The sequence below is a fragment of the Athene noctua genome, chromosome 2 (assembly GCF_965140245.1).
Source record: "Athene noctua chromosome 2, bAthNoc1.hap1.1, whole genome shotgun sequence".
Classification (NCBI taxonomy): Eukaryota; Metazoa; Chordata; class Aves; order Strigiformes; family Strigidae; genus Athene; species Athene noctua.
In genome coordinates this window covers 128,084,026-128,109,210 of record NC_134038.1, presented here as the reverse complement: position 1 = coordinate 128,109,210, position 25,185 = coordinate 128,084,026, and the positions used below count along the sequence as shown (strand labels likewise).

Here is a 25,185-nt window from a genome sequence, read left to right as displayed (position 1 = left end):
GGTCAAGCAGGCACTGAATATATTTAAATGATGATCTGCCTGCATCCATCGTATTTCACAAATTCTCAAATAATAGATACAAACTTTCATAATTTAAAGATATTACTACATTATTTAAATACTAAATTTAACTATGAAAACTACTTGGCTAGCAAATAATTTCGAATTTTGAAACAAATCACTGTTTTCACTAGTCTCTGACAATGCCATGTGTTTCTGCATCACTAAATAAATAAAAAAAAAAAAACCTGCACGAAAAGCAAAGTTTCTTGTTTCTCTGTCCTGTATGGCAGGAAAGAAGTCAGAAATATGAAGGCAGATACGTGAAGCACCACAGCCAGAAACTCACAAAAGGAAGCAATTAAGATTTTCTTGACAAAATTGCAATGAATTCTGGGAGATGGTTACAGGAGATTCTCACAAATGGCAATATCTGAATACCTATGATTACCATCCTACCGCAGAAAAGGTGGTAGTTAAAAATTACACTGAAAAACGCACATCAAATCATCGCAGAAGACAGTAAAGTAAGTATTTGTCTAAGGTAAAGATACTTTGTGGTGTTTGTACCACTGCAGAAACCCTAAATACTGTCTGTAGGTCTTTGGCTGGCAACAGGGCCAAACAGCGTGGGTTTTGAGATTGGCTTAAACTATCTGCAGAGGTGAAAAAACTCAGTAGCATTATTTGTATTATTACACTTATTGCCTGTCTGTACCATCTCCCAAAATTTTATACATTTCTGAGACCCTAAGATGAGGATCAAAGGAACTGTTGTGTTAAAGAAAAATTATCTGTAATACTTGACAAAAAGCAGTGGATAATATCAAGCCACTTAAACGAAAAGCAGTTGCTTAGCACTAAGCACTTCTGAATCCCAGCCCAATTCATAAGTTGCCTTTCATTTTGGCTCTCATTTTGGAAAAATCTTGCCTTTTATGGCTACACACAAATAATGAGATACCCAGCAGTAAAGTCTACTTCACTTATATTACTGCATTCACTGTATGTCTTCAATTCCTCACATACTTTTAAAACACATCTCAGAGACGCAATTTTGTCAGCAAAGTCATTATCTGGAGAAGAAAGATTTCAGCAGAGGGGCCAACAGTACAGAACTCCAGCAAGAGGACAGAATTAGGAATGTGAGAATATAATGATGCCTGGTGCCTCTGATCAGAAAGTATTAGACTTCAAACCAAGAAATGAAAGACACTGTGGCAACATGTGAGTAACAGACTACCAAAAACATAATTCTGAGATATTAATAAAACATTGGCATGTAGAAATGCATAAGGAGAAAGAACAACTGGAAACATCTGAAAAGAGTTGATCACCAAGTACTCAAAAATGTTAATGAAGAACATACTTTGAAAAAAAATCATACCTGGAAACACCAAATAAACATGTCTATCTGATATATGTCTCAATATCTTAAGGAATTCTTAAGGAATTGGTGAGGATAGCAAACAAATGTAAGGCACCTTTTAAAAATCTTTCCAGGAAATCTACACAGGAAGAGTTTTTCCTCATTTTTCTTCACAGGCTTATTACTGTAGATGTTACTGTGACATTAGCTAATTTTGCTCTTCATTCTGAAGTATTGTACTAGACTTAAACCCCAACACATACTTCCTTTCTGGTTTTCAAATGAGAAAGAGAATCTTGCCAAATGTTTGCCAGACTGACAGTATAGAAGCAAAATATAGGCAACAGAAACAAAACATAGACAATATGGAAGCAAAATTAGTTTTAGGAAAAAACTAAGACCATCAAAAGAAGAGATGACTCATGAACAAGACATCAGATAAATTAATTTTAAAAAATGGACTTAAATCACTGGTGGAACAAAGCAACGAGAGATAACATTTGATGCAATTTCGCTAAAAAATTTTGCTCTGTGGACAAACGCCAAAGATCTGGGATGTGCTACACTATCTCAGACTGAAAACTGGCCTGACAGACTAAAGCAAATGGTAATGATGAGTGGTAATGTACTGAGTTGGAAGGGAAGTGTCCAGCTGTGTACCAGAGGGATTAGCGTTAGTTACACTCTTATTTAACATCTTTATTAATGATCCGGACTAAGGGATATACCATATACTGAATCAATTCTTAAATGAAACTAAATGTTGAAAACACCATAGAAGACAAAGAAATTAGTACAAAACAGCTAGTAGAAGTGAGATATGTGGGCAGAAAATCTACAAACAAACTAGAGCATAGAGAACTACAAACAATTATTTCCAGGGAAAAATAACCCAAAATATGAATAGGTTCAGAGATAATAACACCAATAAACTCTAGTCCAATGCCAGAAACTTAAATAAATGTTGCAGAAGCCAACAAAAACCATCCATGTACATTTGGGCTGTATTTTCACAACTGTCGTGGTTGGGAAAGGTATAGGACAGTAACACTGTAATTTTTCTAATGAAACAACATAGAGCTGTTAGTACTTTGAAAAAGAGGACAAAGGCTTTTGTGGTCCAATTTTGGAGGTTTATTATTATTATTTTTATCTGGGACAAGAAGATGTAACACAATACCTAAAGCTTAGCAAGACACAAGAAGGGGAATTTAGAATAAAGTAAAAATAAATTGAATGTCAGGATAAACATTTGATCAATGAGGCCTGTTAGAAATAATCTCCCCTCAAAGTTCTAAAATGTATAACATTTGAACAATTTACAGTTGCTCCCATTTGAAAGAAACATTCAAATATAAACTGTAAAGAATTTTTTGACTTGGCAAAAGGATAGAGAAACTCTAGAGATCTTTCTCAGTCATTGGCTTCAATCAGCATCATATAATTCATTACCGTAAAGCTGACAAGACCTGCAATGCGTTTCAGCTTAGCATTAACCATTCCTGAACTGGGCTGAGAACATTGCCTTTTGCAGCTGAGCCCCTTTATGGTGACAGAAACATATAAACCAGTACTAAAGGGTGCAACGTACAGTAGTAGATACAAAAAAAGAGAAAGTGTAAACAAGCAGCTTCCAGCACCCTGAAATTAATGTAATAAACCCCATTAAGTGGTGAAATAAACAAAAGAGTGGTGTTAGGAAAATATTTGTAACACAAATTTTCGGCCTCCATGGAGGGTCTCTGGGTACAGAGGGCCCGCTGTGTTGGCCTAAGCGCTCCCCCTTTCGCGGGCAGCGCTGCCATGCTCCTCCGGGCCTCCCCTGGCCTGGAACATGTGTTCATGGCCCACCACTGCTCCACCTGAGGGGTAAACCTGCCCACTAGCGAATACTGGGGAGGTTATTTTTAAATAAAGATAGTGTAGTAAACTTGCTACCTTGTAAATGATTTCTTGTTCGTATCACGGGTTAACATAGGTTTTGTCATGATACGATTCCTAGGGTCCCTCAGGGAAAAGATAATGACTGATAAAGGGATATTTATAGGAAATATGAAACATAATGGGAAGTCAAAAATGTTTTTTTTCAGTACAGCAGTATCACTGCATGTCATCTGGAGTCAGACACAGGTTTATAGGCGTCTGAATCACAAATAGCTCTACAAAATCTTTTTCATTTTGTGTCTGATTTCCATTCTTGCTCCCCCCTGTCATGATTTGTGATCACTCCTCAAATGCAAGTGAGGGGACAGTCCCAGTGCAACCTCAACATACTCAAACTGCACACAGTCCTACACATATAATCCACCTTTTGCACAGGTACAGTTTAAAATTCTTATTGCTTAGTTTTATCTATCAGGAAAGTTTTAGCAATGACAACTCTACAGTTTTTTGTTCCTACTGTGCTTGAGAGCTTGAATATTCTTTCAGTGGCATCACAGACTACATTGCAGTAAGAAATGCTGATGAAGGGACAGGAGGTGAAGAGGATAAAAATGACAATTAGAAGAGAATTTCACCTTTAATCAAAACCCCATTAAGGCAAAGATCTTCTTAAAAGCAAAAAGCAAACACCAAACAACAGAACCCGAAAACCAAAAACCCTTCCCAAGTCTCAGCTCTAAACAATTTCATAGTCTGTGTCATGCTTGAAATGAAATACTCGAAGTATGTGGACTCATCTCTATTCACTCACTTTGCTTTCTTCAGGAAGTTTTCATTGAATAACAGTCCCAAAATAGGCCAGTCCGTCCTGGAATGCAACTTTTAAACACCCTGGCCTCAGGAAGGGAGGTCCCAAATACAGAGGCCATCTTGTTAAAGGAAGAAATCCCCAGCAGTGGGACTAGCTGTGAGAATAAAGTGTCATTTATGTAATAAATACTGCCATGTTGGGGAATTACAAAGTAGTAGTCCTATTGATGCAGAGCAGAATTTGTTTTCAACTGCACCTTTTCATTCCAACCTAATTTCTCACAATGCAACCCATTATGACACAAGAATCTGAAAAAGCTTTTTATATCCCACCAAATATACACAAGGATAATTAGTTCTCTTTTGTTATTCTTCTGTAAGGGTTTATTATGATGGAGAAGCTTTTGCAAATTGAAAGAGGTTGCATTGCATTCTGAAGGCAGAGCTGTTCTTGGTTTTTATTGTGCAGAGATAATTGAATAGAAGAGTTCAGGAAAAAAGGTGAAAATATAATTCATTATGAACTCTATAGGAAGATCAGATTACCACATCTTAATTCTTTTTAGACCAGTATTTTATAATCACATTCCACAATACGTTAGGTCATGCAATGGAGGTGAAGCTTTATACTAGATAGAAGCAAATGTCAATGCAAGTTTTGTTTCCTAACATTATAAGCACTTCTACAAAATTTATAAATCACATCTTATCTAGTAAATATTCTCTTTATCAACTTGAAGTAGTTTGACAACCAGTGAAGAAATTAAATGTTAAAACCTCCAAAGAACTTAATTCATTATAAGTGATAGTTTTTTTCCCTCAAACATGTCCCAAAAGTAGCCTCTAATATTGACCAGTTCTATTTTAAGAATTTTAGGGATCTGGCTTCTTATATAATGAGTCTGCTGGGTTTCACTTTGTCACTGCTGTTACATTCCACACTTCTAGCTAATTTCCAGTTAGACTGGGAATTAAAGAGCCATTGGCTTGTGTCCATCATTGTTCCATTGTCTGGCTCTGCCTTTAAAATACACATCTCATGGAAGCTGGTGTAGTCAGTCAGGTGCAATTAATTTTGCCCCCAATCTACCACCTGTGGATTTTTTGGGTGGTTTTGCTTTTTGCCTCTGTTCCTTCTGTCTTACAGACGTAAAGCTTATTCCGTAGATGTTGGAAGAGCATTATTCTTTCTTTGAGTAATCTCTCCTTACATAAATGGAATTGTAATGTATGTTTTGAGGTAAGACTCTCTGAAAGCTTCTAAACTCATATTCTCACTCTTCCATGCCAGGACCTCAAAACATATATATACAAACAAGACAAAAGGCCAGACTGCGCCTGAAAGATGGAACAGTAAATGGTGAAAGCTTCATTGTGTTTAGAAAATTAAGTGTTCTCTTCCATTTGGGATCATGAAGTTCAAGGTCGTTCTCTGTTTTGCAGTTTCTATGTGACAAATTCCTTAATTTCTTTGTATCTCAATCCCTCCTCTATAAAATGCAGTAACAGGACTTCACCTCAGAGAAGTTTAAGCATACACATAAATCCTTCAAAGGCCATACACATTGTTCTTGAAGGTGTATCTTTCAAAGGTACTAAGATGTTGAGAGGAAATAACTCTGTAATAAAACCAATACACACTTAAAAACAAAAGGCTGTATGTTTTTCTCCACAACTTAGGTCTCACATTTAACCCAACTGCCCTTAAAACAATTCTATTTCAAATGAGACATTTCTGTATCATCAACAGCCTTCAACAAATTAATTCAGGGAGTTAAAAAGGAATTTTTTTTTTTTTTTTTTTTTGGTAAAGATTAGAGATCGCTACTTCTTGAAATATGGTAATAAAGAAAATTTATAGAATGAATCAGTCTGTCCATGTGTTAAATTTTATAGCTGAATTATAAACCCTTGGGAATGATGTCTATAAGAGAAATGTTTATACATCCTTAACTACAGCTGTGCAAGCGACAGTGCTCCGATACAGCACACAGATAAAGATTTTACACTGGAAAAAGAAAATCTTTTACGTTTCGATTGTAAATGACACATAATTTTAAGGCTCTGAATATCTCCTATTATAGTAGAACCACATACATGAAGTGCTGAACTCTCTGTATTGTCATTGCTTTTAGTCTTTCAATCCCTCCATTTATGCTGAAAAATGGCAAATCCTTTAAGCATGGAACATTGAAAATGTATAAATATTTTTGAAGGGATTTCTTAGAAATTAAAAACCTCTGGTCTTATTTGAGTCAGCCTATGATGTGATCATAACTTGTGTCAATTATGAAGTCTCACAGACTGAGGGTATGTTTTAAGCAAACTGGGGTTTGTTCTTTTTTTGTGTTTTACAAAAACAGAAATTTAATGCAATGTTCGTGAAGGAAATATAAGATAGTAACTTAAAATTCAAATCTATTCTTATTCATACACAGGAGATACTGCTGGGTCTAACTGCTGTTAAAATATAGAACACTCAGTCCATGCCTGCAGAATGGATGGACTAGCATGCCACTATTGACATTACTTACACATATATGTGCCCCCAAGCAAAGACATTCACATCAATATTAGTTTCCTTGTCCCTCTTTCCAAATCCAGATCTAATTGCCTATGTTGTAATATAATTGCTTCTTCCAAGCTTTTGGATTTCATTAACTACTTTCAAAGAGAAAATTAACTTGCAGGTTTGTTCATTGTTAAAGGACAGAACATAAACAATTCTAGTGACTGACTTTTGAAAATGAAAGCTGTGACTTTCAGGGAATTACATTATTCCAAGCAGCAAGACTGAGGTAGAGTCAAACATTGGATGATGCCTGCAAGGATCACAAGAACTAGCTAAACTGTTTGAGATATTCAGAAGAGCCAACTATAAGTCAATCTAATCTTCCTGTTGCTCCCTCTAGAATAAACAGGAGATGGACTCTTGCACAAAAGCCAGCAAATTAGGCTCCCAGTCTGAACTGGATAAGTCAGGAACTTCTCTATAGACCATTGAAAGTCAGTTAACTCAGGTAGGTGTCATTTAACCTTTGTGAGAGCCTGCACTGGTTTCTGTGCCAGTTTTATGTGTCTCATTGCAGGAATCATAAAGTAACTCCTAACCATGGAGGATCCAGTAGTAATGCAGAGCTAGCTACACGGTCACGAAAGATGCCTAGAACTGCAGAAATACAGCTTCTGACTTAAAGGATGAACATTGATGGTATCACATCCAACAACTAACACCTAATTTTAACTATGATCCTGTTACTTTAAGAGATTTCTCCTCCCTCAGTTAACTAAAATTTCAAAAGTTGGTGTGTGGTTTGTTTTTTTTTTTTTTTTTTTTTTTTTTTAATGAAAAATGCCTTTGTTCTTCAGTGTACACTGGACCAAATTGGTTTTGGAAGGAGCAGATGGAAAAGAAATAATAGAATGGCAAAGTGAGTATAAACCTCATCACATCTTGAGCAAGAGACCATGCTATGAATTTTAGAGCTGTAGACACACTCCATTGCTAATAAATTAGGATACTGAAAAAGGATTTGGACTTCTATTTTATTGGTAACATTTTTTTCCTTGTAACAGGGAAGTTCTTTCAGCAAAACATTTTCTATCTTCAGCTTCAGTGGTGAGCTTGGAAGAGAAGATGCTTCAGTCTCCTGTTGATTTATCTCTTGAACTCCTGGTAAACTACCAAGAAGACAGCCAGTTGGTACCAGCAATGAAATTTGGAACGCGTATCAGAAAGAAAGCAATAATGTTGGTGCAGCAAAGGCTTAGCCTTGCTGCAAATAATTTTGGTCAAAAGAGAGGGGAGAAAAATGCTAACAATTTTTCTGGCAAGACAAGTTGTTGACATAGCTGTTTATCCTGCTGATCCAACTCAAACTGTGTATGGAAATATAACAGAAGTTAATCACTCAGTGCAGTGCTGCCCAAATATCCTATCTACAAAGATTCTTCATGTGCTAAGAAATCTAGTAAACTTTACACAGATGATTGCTTGGGCATTCCTGGTTTACCAGGCAACCTTTCTGGATTTTGAGCACAATACCTTTGTATCAGTGTCCATCTGATTTAAATGTGACAAAATTCAGGAAACATTAAAAGAAAAAAAAAGGCAGTGAATTCACATTGACTTTCTTCATTCATGATATTTAAAATATACAACAGCATGGTTATCAGTTCACAGCAATGGCCAGATGAACCTGGTAACAGGGGATGATTATGTGGAAACAACACTCAAAAGCTGATTAAAAAAATACTATTTAAAAGTCTCTTACTTGTTATAGTGGAACAGAGAAAAGAAGATGGCCCAAAGCAGTAACACAGCAACTCTCATTGAGCTCAATACACTTGCCAACTGACATACCCCAGAAGGAAATACAGCACTATACAGTTTTTCCCTATTTAGAGGTAACTGGCAATTCAAAAACATTCAAAACTGGCAGAAGAAGGAAAGAATAATACTTCAGTAATTCCACATTTCTACTGTAATTAAAAAGGATAGAGTAATTTTAAGTTAACGATGATAACTTCAGGTACTCATCGTACCTCTTTACTATGAAAACTTGGCATGAATCATATCACTGAAGAGTCAAAAGTGTAATTAAAAAAAAAAACCAACTTACTTATTCCATGCTTGTCTAAGGTTTTTAGGGCTGTACTGTGTAAACCGTTCTGTAAGAAAAAGAAGAGACACATTCAATTATTTACACTAAAACCAGGATTAAAAAAAATATATACTTATCTACTGTCAATTTTCATCATTTCATCATTTCTATCTAATCACTGCAGCTCAAGTCCCAAGACAGGAAAAGAAAATCAGCATAGGAGCAATTGCCATACAAACAGGGAGAAAATGAAACCCAAACAACAAAACCCAAAAAAGCCCCCAACTTGTTAAAACAAACAAATAAAACAAACCATCATGACCTAAAGCTCATTTACTGCAGCATCACCAGAAATGGAAATTTTTACAATTATTTCTAAATTAGTTTTTGACTGGTAGAGAAAAAAAGAAGCTTGAAATCTAGCATTTTTTTTCTTCATCATACATACAATTCTTTGTGACCTCACTGTCATGTTTTTCTCTGTGACACATAGGGATGTGCAAAACATGATGGCCACATAAGAGTCCGTTTTCTACAGAACACATATAAATAATGAGCAGAAGCAACAAGTACAATGACAGCTTATTTACTCAAACATGAAGTTCTTAAGTTCAGATATAAGTACTTCCCCTCTCATATCCAAGAAGATTCTTCCTCTGCAGTAAGACTAGTTGGCAGAGGAAGATGCTGTGAAAGCTGCCGCAGAAGTGGAGAGCCAGTATTCTGTTAGCCCTTTGAACAGGACCTCAGTGCGTCTCAGGAAGAAACAAATGCAATCCAGCTGGTGAACATAATAACATTTTCCATGAAGCCTCATTGCACTGAAATCCTACCGTATAGACTGGTACTTGCTCTGGCCAACTAACCTAGTGTGATGGCATTAGTTGCCATGAAGTAGTCCTAAACTTACAAAATTCTCCATAAAACCAAAAAATTGATTTTGCTTCCTCTTCACCTATGAACATGACATTTAATAGGCACACTGTACAGTTACAACATTTTTCATATATATATGCACAAACATATGCATGCATCTTACTGTGCAGAACAACTATAAATGTAACTTGAGAGGGGTCATGTTCAAATTCCTGTATTTGTATACTTTGCTTACATCAGTTCTAAAGTTGTCATATATACTTCATACATAGTCTGTTCTAAAGATGCTAAAACTATGGCACGTACAATATCTTAGCATCAGTGTGGATGATTTTGTTTCTTATACTGATTAACTTTTTTTTTCTTCAAACAAAAATGTATGCAGAAACTTCAAGTGTCATTTACTTCAGTCTCAGAAGCTTTCATGGTAGAGGGCCACTTCACATTTACAAATTTTGTTGCTTTAACCATACTAATGCAGTTAAAGCAATGAAAGCACTCCTTCTTAGCTACGTATGACAAGCGTCCTGGAATCTGGAAGCTACATGACTATAACTAGTTTTAGCACCAACATAAATTATAAATATCACTTATGTAATATTGTATCTAAATTTACTCAAATAACTTCCTTAGCAAAAAAAAGCCAAATGCTAACTACATAGGCATACTGTTAAAGGCTCTTAGATGTAGATGAACATGTGAAACAAAAGTCTGAAAGGCTTTTTTGTGGGTTTGGGGTTTTTATGTTTTGGGGTTTTTTTGTATTACCAACTAAAAGTTTCTGCACTTGGAAAATACTTGACTAATGTATGTGACCATTTAAGTAGCACCTAGCTGACTTCTGTCAGAATTAAGATGTTTAGCTAAGAGATGATTCTCAGCAACTCTCAGATACACTATCATTTTACACAGTTCTCAACAAACTAAAATTATTAGGCTGGAATTTTATGAATTATGTTATACAGCATTGTAAACCTTAATTTGTTGTTAGGATTAGGATATTCTAAGAAGTAAGTTATAGGTCATGTGGTACATTTTACTAACAGAAAATATATTACTCCATAAATATATCTCCCCAAATAAAATATTTGTATTGCCAATTTTGTGCCCATTTCTTAATGTATCTGAACTAATTTTCAATATGTCTCATTGTTGAAAATGCTACCATATTACTTCATGTGAACTTGAGAAGCATTTAGATTGAATACCACACTACTGACATTATTCTAAATTTTGTAAATTAGAAGCTTCACTGTACTTTTCAATTACTGATAAAGTCAGTTATCTCAGGCACTTAGCATCTTGGATACTATAAAAAGGAAAAGCAATTTTAAAGCACTGTGGTAGTTTTTGTCTCTACTTTCTGTTAAGTCTCAACACAGCAATGAGTGCAGAACTTAAGAGTTAATGCGGGGGAAGAAAAAAAGTTGCTGGGTACGTTCTTACTGAGAGCAGCAAGTGAATAGATTTCCTTACAATCTTCTGTGTGCACACATGACAACAAAATAACTTATCACACCCGAGGCATCCAGATTAAAACTATAGGAAGTGCCAATTTCTTTTTATCTCTATTATGCACTGCATGTAATGCATCTACTACAGATGTGCCAATGCCCTGAGGCAGGTCTTTAAATCAAACGGGCAAAGTAGTCAGGATCATTATTAGATGCAGCCATGCTTCAGTACCAGTAATGTGGCACTGGAGTCAGTGACTGTGATTATGTTTTAATATACAATACCACAAATAAAAACTCAGTACTGAAGTACGTGTTCTATAATAACTTGTTCAAGCATCATTAGCATTGAGAGTATGACCCAAATTTAGAAGGGGGAGGAACATTACAATTCAAATTGTACCTCTTTACTAATTCTGCTTCTGCTCTCCAGAGGAAAAGCCCGAGCTTTTCCTGAGTAAGGTTAATAGTCAAGTTGCACTGGCCTCAGCAGGACCTGAGCTCACCCTTGGATTTCAGTTTACAAATGTGAATTAAAAACATATATGCAAGCAGATATTTATGCATAAAAACTGGAAGAAAACAAAGACTTTCTATACTTTATAAGTAAATAGTCCAACCATAACACTGTCCATTCATTTATGACACAGGACTGAAAAATAAGATGCAGCTAGACAGTGCTGCATAACAAGTCTGAGATACACATGGGAGTTCAGCTAATAAAGTGCAGATTTGCACATTAATCTGTTTTGGTACAGAAAAGTGCTGGGTGAAAAGAGAACTGAACTGACTTGAAGCATTACTGAAAAGCTAACCTAGATGTGGGGAAAGACAGATTTTGATTTTATCTGCCATTCTGCAATATGTTTTGGTCAGATACTGAGCTGGTTCAAACTGGCACAGCAACACTGACTTCAACAGAGCTACATCCTCTTAAAACAGTTGAAAAGTATCATATACAACATATTTTCTTGACTGGACCGTCAGAGGTTTACTTTAATCAATTTAAGCTATTTTTACTGTGGGAAGAAAACACAGAGTCAACCAACTGGCCAAATTGCCTTAAGGTCTTAATGTCCAAAGGTCTGTTTCAGTTCTGCTAGAAACTGAGAACCTATTCCTATGCCAGATGAGTTTTTACTGAAAAAGTGATACACTGGAACCAGTTATGTAAACGCTGTTATAAAGAATATGCATAAGCAAAATGAACAAACTTCTCAAAGGGATCTTCCTTCTTTACTCAGTGTACTGCTCTACTCTAAAAGTACCTTATACACTATATTTATCAGGCAGGAAGAGGGAAAACTAGAGGGAAACACATGGATAGGGTGAAACCCTGTCTACAGAGAGGGAAACATGAGTCTTGAATCCTTAATTTCAAACTATGTTTATATGCTGTGTGACTGCAGATCGTGCTTCTCCTAACTATTGGTATGAACTCTTTCTCCTCAACTCCAAGCAAATTAGAGGCTCCTTGCTTTAAATTCTTTATAAGGAAATGAACCACATATCGATAAAAAACAGCTCACATTTTTCTACACAATTTTGTGGTCATGCCTCCAACCAGATTCTTGTTAACTTTCATGGACAGTATAACTAGATGAGACTACTGTGGTAATTAAGCCCAGACTTGTGTACATGGCAGCTCTTAGGCCTTTCCTGAATTAATCCTTCTTTAGAGAGCAAAAACAGAGTAACAAACCCAGCCGATTTTAATTTCAGAGTTGTCAGAACAGAGGAGGTACAATAACCTTGTCCTTGAGCTTCTCCATCATGATCCATTTTTTTAAGTCTTGAACTGTGAAACCACAATATTACATACCTATGAACACCAATCTTGCAGTCACAACACATGCAAAAAAGAGGTAATTTAACCTTCCAACTTTTATCTGAGGATCTCCTGCTTGTGTCCAATTAATGACCAAACTGGAATTCAGACTCACAATTACATCCCCAAGTCTTCAGAGTGAAGGACTCTCACACATCTGTGAACAACTCTTACACATCTGTACGAATGTCTCTGTCCTTTCTTGCTAGATGGATTTAATACAACCAAATCTAAAGCTATACCTATCTGACTGTGACCAGCTGCATGAAATTACATTTTATGATAATTTCAAGCATATAGCTTTAGCATTTGTTTTTTTGAGATGCTTCCATTGGTTTGATCATAAAAAATAGTAATAACAGTCAGTAGTTCTTAGCTGTATGCGAGATCCTGGGAACACTGTAGAATTAGAAGAGTGCTCCCCCCAAAAAAGAAATTTATTATAAAAGGCAGCAACACAGGTGATCCAAGTCTCAATCCAACCTTGTGGAAGAAACCCCATGTAGTGAAATCTTGCTACTACCTCCCTCAGAACTGAAAGGCAAACAGGCACATGTGAGAATTTCATGCAGACAACATTGTCCACCCACACAACCATCCTCCAGTGCATGCAAGCCACTGTCAATAACGTGAGGCACATCATTCTGCTGAGGCAGCTGCTCACTCTCATAAACACTGAGATTAAAGAAACCTGAAAAACTATACATTTACAGATCAAGATTTGTTCTCAGCTGTATTTTGAATTTTTATAGCTGAAATTGTGAGTATATATACTAGAGTTCAAACCTTTTCAGATTATTATTATTATTATTATTATTATTATTATTATTATTGTTAAGTGTGCTTATTTTGAATAAAAACACTGGAAGACTGACACAGTAAGTTCACCTGAAACTTAAAGTGTGATTTTAATTTCCTTTATGCAAACAAATATTTGCAAATCTTTTGGGAACAAATTTGGGAAACACAATTTGATCCTCTACATTTTTATCTCAAATACACAGTCATCATCCTCACTAGCAACCATACCTCAGTGTTAAAGAACTGGCTTTTCACATGGGTGCTGTATTTCACTAGTAAAGGGTGTTTTTTGCTTATATGAAACAAAAGAAGGAAGAGAGTTTTGGTTTTGTTTAAATCCCACAGCACCTAAAAGTGCTTACCATTTGCTGCTTAGAAGGCCAAGTTAGCCGAATGTTGATTGATCAAGTGGTGTGTTCATAATCAAATGCTGTGTAAAGCAATCCCTGTAGAGAACTGCATAAATCAGAGCAAACATACAGTACTCATATTCTTTACTGGAAAGAGTACCAATTTCAAGATCTTCCTGTAGCATACCATTTACTCTTAAGATTTAAAATGGAGTAAGCTAACATCCACACCTTCAGAAGTCCGGCCTCGGAGCCAAGATTCATTGTTCTGCTGGGCACTACACACAACCCACTCAGTGATGCTGGGTAGTGCAGTTGCACAAATGTTCTTCCATCAGGAAATGAATTTGAGTTGCTCTTTGCTTCAGAATTTGCAGCACAGCTTACTCAATGCCTCATGTGCCAAGGAAGTTTTTAGGACTGTGCGTCACAAACAGTAGCATCAATGAAGCTATTGAAATAACAACTGTAAAATGGAATCAGGTGTGAGCAACCAGAGGGAAGAGAGAGATTTCTTGAGCTGGTTGATTTGACAAACTTGATGCATCAAAAAATACTATTTTCTTAAAACAAATGCTCCCAAATTGTACTCAGCTTGAAGATTTAGGGCAAAGAAAAGCCTGTGCCAGAATGTTCATCCATTACACCCAGCTGTATATGAAATGGTTGTAGAAATGACAGTATTCTTATTTCTTACAGAAAAACAGTATTTCTTATTGTTTCTGTTTCTTATTTCCTTTAGAAAACCACTCTACAGCAATACTGTTATATATGCATACTCACTTGTGTGCCCACATACATACCCACATGCTCTCCTCTGCAAACATCATTATCTGCCTGATAAACACACTCCATCTGACAGCCCTGCATCAAGGGCAGGTTCAAACAGAAGCGAATTTCAGCAGAACTCACTAGTGAGCTTATTAGCAGACCACTGAAGGAACTACTGGTCTGCTGTGAGAATTGAAAAAGTAAGCACTTGCATTTTAAGTAACATAAAACAAGATGAGGGTTTTTTCTCTTTTTATCAGTCAGAAAAACACATGAACTATTATACCTCTGCCACGTTTGCCTTGAAAGGACCTGGAATAGGCAACAAAAGCTACATAAGGAATTAGAAGCAGACTACATTTTTATTTATTAGCTCCTTTTTAGCACTATTGATAATCAGCTTCTAGTCTAAACCAAAGAACTTAAAATGCAGTTTGACTTCAAGGCATTTTTTGCGTTGTTAATCAAAACATGTTGGCTACTATGCATTCCTTGATTAATGTTCTCTATTTAAAACCAAATGTGATTAGCTTAAATGCAAATATTTAAGCAACACTATAATTAATATTTTCAAAAGTCTAATGCATGATTTCTTTAAACGGGTTTTCTTTACATTTAAATTAGAAGTCTAAACACTGTATTGTGATATGTAAGACTCATGCTATTTTTATTAAAGATTCAATCCTAAAAATATTTAAATTGTTAGCTAAAGATATAAAGACAAGCATCCCCGCCGACAAGCAAATTTTCAAGCACTGTTTGCAGCACTAACGTGTAATTAGAATTTTTACTGAAGTTCCATCACAACTGGAGTTTTATCATCATCATGAGTTAAACGCTGCTTGTTTGTATGCCAAATGTCTTGAGAAAAATTACTTCAAGTCCCCAACCACCATCCCCATCCCCTCTCTTTCCTCCCCTCCCTTCCAAAAGCACCTGATTTAGCAGAGTACAGATTGTGTAAAGAGGAAGGATGGATGTTTTTTTCTAAACTCCCTACTGATTAGAAAATCCAATTTTAATAGCCAGCATTGTCTAAAGCACTGGACTTCTATATTAAACAGTTCCACCTTTTAGCAGTGGTCACCTTTGCTCCCTTGCATATGTAATAGTTACTTTAACTACTCAGTTTCATGCAGTTTTGTTTGAAGAATGGTGAAAATACTGACAGCAATGCTTCCCTTGGGTTGTGGATACCACAGACCTGAGGAAAAATCAAATATTACAATTTTGCCAAAGCTAAAGAAGAGGGGGAGAAATCTGAAATTAATTCTCCTTTATAGATCCCTTTCTCTCCTTCCTTCAAATACTCAAATTCTTGAAGACTATATCTATACCAGTAATTTAAATGTGCTCAGGACTGCTGCCTGGCTGAGACACCATGACTGTCCTGTGTCTGTTCTACTGCAGCACCCTTTCACCTCCATGTTTCAAGAAAGAGGTGGGAACATCCTTCTTACAGGGAACAGTCCCCAGCCCACACTAGCTCCCAAACCATGCCCAGAAATTAATTATTTGGAAGTGCTAGTTGTCATGAGTAAAGGCATGCCAGAGGCTGCTCTAATAGTTTAACAGCAGAGACATCCATATCACCTGGGAACATTCGCTGGCATCAGTGTAGATGTAAACAAACAAGATATTGATTCAGTATGTAACAAATTGTTGTCAGGTTTTGGTGAAACTCCACAGGAAAAACTGTTATGAAAGTTTGAGAAGCCTAATGTCCTCATATACGGTATTTCCACAGGTTTGTGCCAAAGTAGTTTAGCCTCTCAGCCCAGCCCACAGAAGACTTAATCCTTTGAAAAAACTTGGCTATCAATCAGCTGTTAAGATGCGGGTAGGCAGATCACATTTCTGAACCAAATCTATATTTATTGATCACCTGGGAAACAAAGCAGAATTCCTGAGTCAGAACACCAGCTCTGCAGTGGTTTTGTCAGTCATAGACTCAGGATTTTTTAATAAATCCACGAAGTATCTGTCAATCTCTGGCAGACTCTGTGTTATGCAGTATTTCCTATGAATGCTGTTTTCCCACTCCAGTTTCTTTTTGTCTTCTGTTTTCTCCTTAAGGAGAGTCTCTTTCTCTTAACTCTTTGTGTTTTGCTGCTCTAACCATTTTGCACTTTACCAGCATGAAGTCCAGTTATGCAGTTTTGGAGTATGTAAGCCAAATTTTGGTTGTCCAATTAGATTATGCTTTCTATTGCTGTAATTTCTAAAATCATCAAATAAGGAACTGTAAGACAAAAAAAAGTTTCCTTTTTCCAAAGTGGTACAAAGGGAGTGCAGAACATAGTATGTGTACAGAAGAGAGGTCTTTTATTTTGAGTGCTCTCAGATCCTCCATAGTGTATGGGTATTAAGGAGCTCAGTGCTTGGCATTAACAGGCCCTAGAAAGATTAAATAATTGCCAGTGAGAATAGTAATTACTCTGACTTGCAAATCTACATACTTCAGAGCTGCGGAAAGGATCTGAGAGAACAAAGACCACATCATGCAGAACTGGTGAAAATACTGGGTGACCACTTTCTGTCTTGGAAGCATCTTTCCTCCTGTCCCCATTCTCCATTTGTATAAATATTGTGTTCATGGCTGACAAAATCCATAGCCTGGGATGGACAAAATAAAATCAAGTCTAACACAATGCCTGTTTAAAAGTTAGATTTAATGACGTGCCTACTGTGGATTTATTTCCTGATGTTCTTCTGTGGCAATAAAACCACATCTCCTAATGCACTTGGAAGCCAAACAGAAAAATGAAACCAGGAAATTTCTTGGCTGCCATCTGCTGTTCAAAGCATTCCTGTATCACACAGAAGAATAAAACCAAGAACAAATCCAAAGGGCACTCACTGACATCTCCAGGTTTTCTCCTCCTCTTTACCATTCTTGAATAAAAACAATGTATTTGGACTGCTGTTAAAAAAAATATGTTTCCTTAAAGATTCTGTGTATATGCTCACCTTTTAATCCGTACCAAGAATGAGAAACACAAAAGCTTGTGAACTTCATGACGCACTGATATAGGAAAGAGCACTAGTATTTTTCATATTTCAGTGAAAAAGTGTAGTTGTTAAAGAAGTTCTACTAATTCACTAGAAAGCACTAGAGAGTGATTTCACTACACAGCAATAAGACAGCATGACGACAGTGACTGAAACCTGTGCAAGAAACCGGTCTGCCTTCTCTTTTCTCGAGGCTTTGTGTTACTGTCAGGGTAAGCCCTACAATATATTTGTTGAGAGAGAGAGAGAGAGAGAGAGAGAGAGAGAGAGAGCGCGCTGCCTAGGTCTCTTTGTCCTGTGCAACTCCTCTGCCCCATCTCTTGCCTCTTTACTGCCCCAAAGAAGCCACTATGATCCTGCTGACGGTTAAGACAGGCTGGAATGAAAAGGGAATCTTCTTTATGTCTGAGCTATAAGATGACTTGGAAATTAGGTTTAAATGACATGGGATGCCAGGTTGCTACAGTTTATGACAAAAGCTGAAGGGACTATCATCTGCAGTGAAGAAGAACCAGTAAAGGAGACCTTAGGCCTGCAAGGACAAAAACCATCTGAAATAGGATTTCTGGAGCAATTCTGTCACTCACTTCCAGACTTTAGTCATATGGTTATAAACTGAAGACTCATCCGAGTAAAATACACTGGAAGATAATTAAATGTTTAATCTCAAAGCATCTAGTAACCTTTATCATCTAGTCCAAACCCACTCACAGCAGATCCAAGAAGTTCAGGCTGCTCAGGCAGGGTGAAGATGTCAAACCCCTCTGGACAACCAGCTCCAGTATTTCACTACTCTCACCAGCCAACATGTTTCCTACTCATTTGCCTGCTTGGCATGTTTTAAAAACAGTATTTGCAAGATCGCCACTCAGATGTTCACAAGACTACATATATTACATACATACACAGCATAATGAAGCTGATCATGTATTCCTAGTCTCTATGGAACAAACTGCTCCCTGTCACACAGGGGTATTAAATGGTAAAACAGCTTTTCAAGAATGGTTGTAGAGTATGACAACTTGAAGTACAGCAACACATTAAAAAATTGAACCTTTGTAGAAAGTTTCTAACATGATCTAGTAGTAACTTCAGCTTCCACAAAGTCTTTTCTCTACTCTTTAGGTTCTTTTAGTATTCCTCAATGTTCAGGATGGTCTGCAGAAAAATTATACTCATCAGGAATGAGCCTACCAGCAATCTGAAAGGTACAATACTCAGTGGCTAAGAATGCAAACAGGTCAGGCTCATACTGTAATGAAAGCAAAGAAATTAAACAAAAGAAAACCCCCCACACTGAGCAAAATAGAAAGTAAGCAGCTAGAAAAAGTGCATTACGGTTTGTGCGCTGCGTACCAGGTCATTTCGAAGCTTGTGGGTAGTGATATAAATATCTGTGTCCTTACTTTCAGGAAGAGAATTTGGATGAACTTGGAACTTACCTGGTTTGAAATGGGGTAAAGAGTGAACTCCAGGCCACGTATCTTCATTTGGTGTTCCAAGTACCTGTGCACAAAAAGAGGAGAAAAAAATAAAGACAAAAAACCACACACTGCTTTAATGGAAAAGACTTAACAAGTCATAGCATATATAAACCCACTCCTCATTATAAGCTCAATGTACCTTAAAATCTAAACTTAAAATAGGCTTAATTATTGGGGGAAGAGGGTACAAAAAAATCAAATGATTACCACATTTCAAGGTACCAGTGGAGTCAGAAAAGTACATAATGGTGCTATGTTCCTGTCACATTGCCTATTTGACCAATATATGTTAAAACTACTTTCCGATGACGTGTCAAGCTACTTGCATATCAGAGCACTGGTGTTACACAGGTTAGATATGTTACCTTAGAAATAATTTCAATCCCTGTAAATTTAAATAAGATGAATAGATACCTAATAGATGCTAGGATAGAAGATTTGCTCAGATGGTGAAGCAAATAACCAAAAGCCTGGCATAAACAAGAAAGCACAGTGAACAGCTGTCATTTTAAGTGGATGTATACAGAAAAATAGTACATTTTTAGGAAATAGACTTTATTGACTCATGGATTATGCTCTGTTTCTATTCATTTCATCTGTCCTCCTTCTTGTATTATAACTCAGACCAACTTTCAGCAGCATTTAAGACTTCTCATGTGCATCTTATAACCTCTGCTCACACAAAAAGTTCACCCACCCTGTGTCTTCAGCACAAATAATATGTAAATGGAGAGAACTGCTAAAATTAGTTCTCCCAAACCCGGTTTTACTTTATAAGACATAACTGTCAATGCTTGCTTTAAGTGAGCTGAGAGGAACACCTAAATCAGTAGCTCTAGAAAAGCATTTCTGAATGAGTTATGGAATTTGATATTTCACTAGCGGGATCTTTCTTGTTACAAATTTACACCCAATTTCTATAATGAATGAAAATGTTAGGGACTGTTTTCAATAGCTGTTATAAGCTCAGGCCCTGGAATAAAAGGCTGATGTTATAAAGTGAAAGCATTTCACACCAGTCTGATGTACAAAACCCCCTGCTAGCCCTGACCCTACCTGCACTGCAGATCTTCTGAATATATCTTTTGGACTTGCATATCTTGAGTGACTGTGATATTCTGTGGTCACTTACATCAGCAAAAACCAAGCACGAAGTTAGCATGAAAATCTTTGGTCCGTGTATGTGAAGGCGTGTGATACTTTAGGACAAGCTACAAGACATCTACTCCCAATCATTTGGAGCTGAAAAGGCTGAAAAGTTGTTTTGGTTTTTTTTTTTTTTTTAATTGTGTCTGCTGCAATATACATATGCATTAAGAGCATTAAAGGAAAGACCTCTAAAACATTTGTCACACTTCTTAAGCTATGTAAACGTATGTTCAGGTCGATAAATTCAAGCTTAAAAAATTATTAGAAGCAAGACTGGGAAAATAAAACACAAAACCCCTTCAATTCTGCCAGAACTTTGTTTTGTAAAATTTAGAAATGGGCTTAAGAACCTGAGGCAAAAGTAAGTGACCTCTCAGATGCAATTCTTACCTACAAGGTGCGCTTTATGACTCTAGGGTGTCAAATTTGTTAAGCAATTTACAATACTAACATGTTTCTAATCTAAGGGTATTAATGCAAAAATCATTTTTCTCCGCTATCAAATACAATGAGCAAATAGTCCAATTTAGATGTAGTATGACCAGTGGGAGGTGAAAGCAGAGCACCAAGGTGTCAAGAGAAACAAAGATGACAGTGCCAGTACCATTAGACAGTATACATTGATGTGGTTATTTGGATATGAAAGACCACTGATTTTATTTGTAAATACTGTTTGTAGGATATTGCTTTCAGTCCCTGTGACACATGTCTTAATCGGCATTTGAATAAGATAAATCTGACCCTGCAACTCTGGTTCACCACAACACCCATATCCATTTCATTATTGCTATTATGGAGAGCACAATTCTGTCATTAAATATAGAAGAACAACTTAGGAGACACCGTTGACACTATGTCACTAAATCAATTTGCAAATAACTTTCACTCAGCTTCTGCATTAATCAAGCTCCTGGTGCCAAACACCTCCCAGACCAGGAGAGGGAGCCCGCGGATTAAAAACAGAGATTCTCGCATCAATTTAAATTAAGAAATGCGGTCCTGAATTCTGCAACCCCTCTTCTCAAATCAAAGGAATATCCTCCCATGAAACGTTATGAATATGAAATTAGACACATCCTTCTAAATGTGTGTTCTTAATCGCCTTTTATTTTAGATGAGACAGCCAGCTAAGGCACTGTACAGATGAATGTTAAGAACAAACCAGCTAACAGTTACCTGAAACTTCCAGTGCAAGGTAAAATATTTATCAGATCAGTTTAATATAGAACTTGGAGCTAAGGAACGGATTATTCTGATTTTCAAAGTTATATCAGGTCCAGTAACAGAAGGCTTACTTGATGGGAGATCACTTTTGTATTGAATTTTATGTCACCCACAATCTTTTATTTCACCGTTTCTTTAATAATACTCCAGCACATCTGCTGCTACAGTGTTTAAGAGCCAGCTACAAACAAGTTTTGTGCACTGGAGCTCTCTAACCACCTACAATAATTATACCTTCTGTCAAGGGTAGCAGTCAGGCCTAAAAAAACAAGGTTTTCTGTCATCTAAATGCCTAACATTTTTCAGGTAGAAGCAACTTGGTAGTTCAGGCAAGGATCCAGACACTGTATTTTAATGTGTTGTACAAACACTATAAAGACCATCCTTCTTCCACACAATTTTTAACATGCATAATACAGAAATTCACAATACGTGACTGAAGTGCTAAGGCTTGGACAACTGGCCCAAGCCAGAGGTGACCTATAGATGAATCCTGTATATTTTATAACTGAAAACCATTGTGCCAGTAGGTGTTGTACTAAGTTATAACAACGCACTCATGCTGATGTAAAAAGTGCTAAAGCATTGAAGTACTGAAGCCTGAACAACAGGCCCCAAGCCCAAGCTGCTTAGTGTGTAATCATTAACAAAGTGTGTAAACTCCTAGTGAAAGATGCAGCTTAGACAAAATATAATCAGGAGTGAGGAGAGAATGTACCCAGCTTCCCTTGTTTAGCCTTGTTCAAGGCTGAGAACCCAAGTACCTGGCCTTGTTAGAAACTCCCTTGGTTTCCCCCCCTGAGCCCTGGCCAGGCTGTGGGTGGAATCCAACAGGAGAATGAAACCAGAAATCTTCCGCTCAGAACAAAGGTGCCGGCTATTCTGGCCTGTCGATCTCTGGTATATAAGGCTGGGCCCGTTTGCAGCGACTTTGGACGCCTCACCTATGGGTGGACGTACCCGCAGGATTTCCCACTTGCCGGGACAGGCCCCCCAAACCCTCGCTGTAACCGGGGCTGCCCAGTGACTGCGGGTCTGGATGGTGGTAACGTATGCAAGTGGTGATGGATCTTTCTTAATCTCCATTCTCTCTCTCATGTAGTAATGATTTAATGCATTACCCTGTTTTTTCCTGTTTGCTGCTTTAAGTGCACTATTCTGCTTTTTCTTACTGCATGTTTTCTGTATTACACTGTTACATTGGTGATCACCAGTAAAATACGCCTACTCTTTTCACTCTGGTGTCCGAGTTTAATTGGTATCCTTAATCAGCAGAACAGTGACTAACAAATGAGGACAAAGCAGCAGTGAAACAACAGTGGTTTTGGGTAAGATGAAAGAGTCACTGCCCACAGTTATGTCAATGTAAAGAGATTTGTAAGCATCACCTTGCAAGTGATACTTGTAAGCAACAATCAATCCCATTTTGATGAGGTGGGATTAGGCAACCCAAAGCAATGAGTTTTGACACTTGCTGTAAGCAAAGCAAAGTGGAGTTTGCATAGAACACCACAGTGGGAGAGGATCTGCCTTGTTTTGTGGCTTACAAAAGAGAATTAAGGGATCAACATAGAAAAGGAAAGTGGAGGAGGAAGGGAAAACCCAACAGTCTTCTGGTTTTACTCCAAAACACTGTCCCTTAACACTTAGAAGAGTTGATCCAGACCAAACCACTGGCAACATCTAGCAACTAACTGATTATATGAGGAAGCCAGCTGTAGCAAACCACTGGTTGCCCCACCAGTGCTGGAGAGCAAGTCTAACCTTACAGCAACCAGGAGAAGTGGAAGATACTGGAGACACAGCAGCCTGGGACAAATGAACACCAGGAGCTGTTCTTTTACAGGTGACCTCCTAGCCCTGACTATCCTTTCATGGTTCACCATTTACTTCTCATCCCAAGCATGTCACCAGGACTTCTGTCTCTTCTACATATTAACACTTTTTCTTCTCATTTTGTGTTCCAAAGACATGTAAATAACCACCGCTGTTATGGCAATCAAGCCCGAACTTAATATTGGAAATAAGGTTTTATTTACACTGAGAATTATTTGAAAAAAAGTAAGACTAACTTGTTTGCTTTCTCCACTGATAATTTGCTTCTCAGCGAGGTAAACATTCACCTTGCATGGTTTGATATCCTTTTTTTAAACTGAATTAATAACACAAGAATAATCTACAATTCTCAAATTTTGAATGGATTTAATGTTTTCTAGGGACCAGGATGGTTATGGTTTCTGTAAAGAAAACTCCAAAACCTACTGGGTTTTTGCTTTTCCACACTAAATACACCACTCTGTGCTCTTTTATTCCCTAACAAATGAGATAAAATGACCTTCTCATTTGAAACTTGCTGTTCAAAATCAGGATCAGATTCTAATCTAATTTGTAGGGTGAGAAATCTTTTCATATGAAAATAACAGATTTACAACACATCAGGGTCCTGAGGGCCAAATACCCTTACTGCCAGTTGACATTGTTACAGTTTGGCAGAAAGTTAGGAAAAGAGAACCTGCTGTTCAAATCTCTATATAAAAGTGTGATACAGAAAGATTTCCCGGGAAATGCAACACAAATGCATTAAGGCCTATTGCATTGCATTTATTTTTTAATATGAGGAAAAAGTTGTTTGCTTTTTGCATCTGACAAAGACTTACCATTCTATTAATTAACCTGCTCCCTGGTGTGCAAAAGAATCATTATTTTACGGTGAGAATTATGCCATTCTACCAATACAATTGGTCATGTTGTCCTGCACTTGGCTTCAAATGCAAAAACAGTCACTATTACTGGCATGTAATAAGGCTATTCTGGGTAACAATTTGTCCGGAGAAGTCCTCTGAATCTCTTGTGAGATTAGCAGCAGTGCAAATCTTTCCCACCAGCTCTTTCCCAAGTGCAGGCATAATTAATAAAGATCAAGCATTTCCATTTGCACTACAACTTTTGAATACAGAAAGCTGTATATTACTGAAATAACACTCTAACCCTTGTTAGATCTGACGATCCTCAAGAAAGGTGATGGTTTGGACTTCAAGAAGACAAAGGATATGCAGCCTGTGGTATTATTCAGGGTTTTGTAGCAACAGAGTAGAATGAAAAACAAGATCAGTATGCAAAAGACTGCCTTTCCTTAGATAACTTTTATGGAAATCAGGCTAAGCAATTTGCTGAATTGTCAAGTTTTTTCACATTAGGTCAAGTTGATGAACAAAGTTTAGTTAAAAAAGTCAGAAGAGTGAATCTTTTTTTTTTTCCCCCCTTTAATAAAAAGATGATTTTATTGAAAAATGTCCTAGAATTTTAACTAGGAAAAGTTACAAGCTGGATGTAAAAATGTTTCTTATTTTATTTTTCCTTTTAAGGATGATTAAGATTTCCAGTCTTCCTATCTGCTGGGTAAAACATGCTGCATTTAGTGAGTCCTTGGATGTGATGTACTATGGGAAACTATAGCTGTCTGAGGAACTGAACTTAACAAAAAGAGGAAGAGGGTAAGTATTGCACAGCCATTTCCAAATCAGCAATCTTTTTCTGTTGCGTGAGATTTGGAGGTTTCAGATTTTTGT

The 25,185-nt window shown here is 37.0% G+C and overlaps 1 protein-coding gene across 6 annotated transcripts in view; it reads right to left on the bottom strand.

The window, feature by feature from the left end:
* CDK14 (cyclin dependent kinase 14) overlaps window positions 1-25,185 on the bottom strand; it is a 319,737-nt gene that overhangs the window by 82,231 nt on the left and 212,321 nt on the right. For all 6 annotated transcript variants that reach the window (XM_074900249.1, XM_074900255.1, XM_074900252.1 and 3 more), the window contains 2 exons: window positions 19,202-19,265; window positions 8,686-8,734 (listed from right to left, as the gene is read on the bottom strand). In XM_074900249.1, the coding sequence (XP_074756350.1) occupies window positions 8,686-8,734; window positions 19,202-19,265 (113 nt within the window). The remainder of the gene's footprint in view (window positions 1-8,685; window positions 8,735-19,201; window positions 19,266-25,185) is intronic.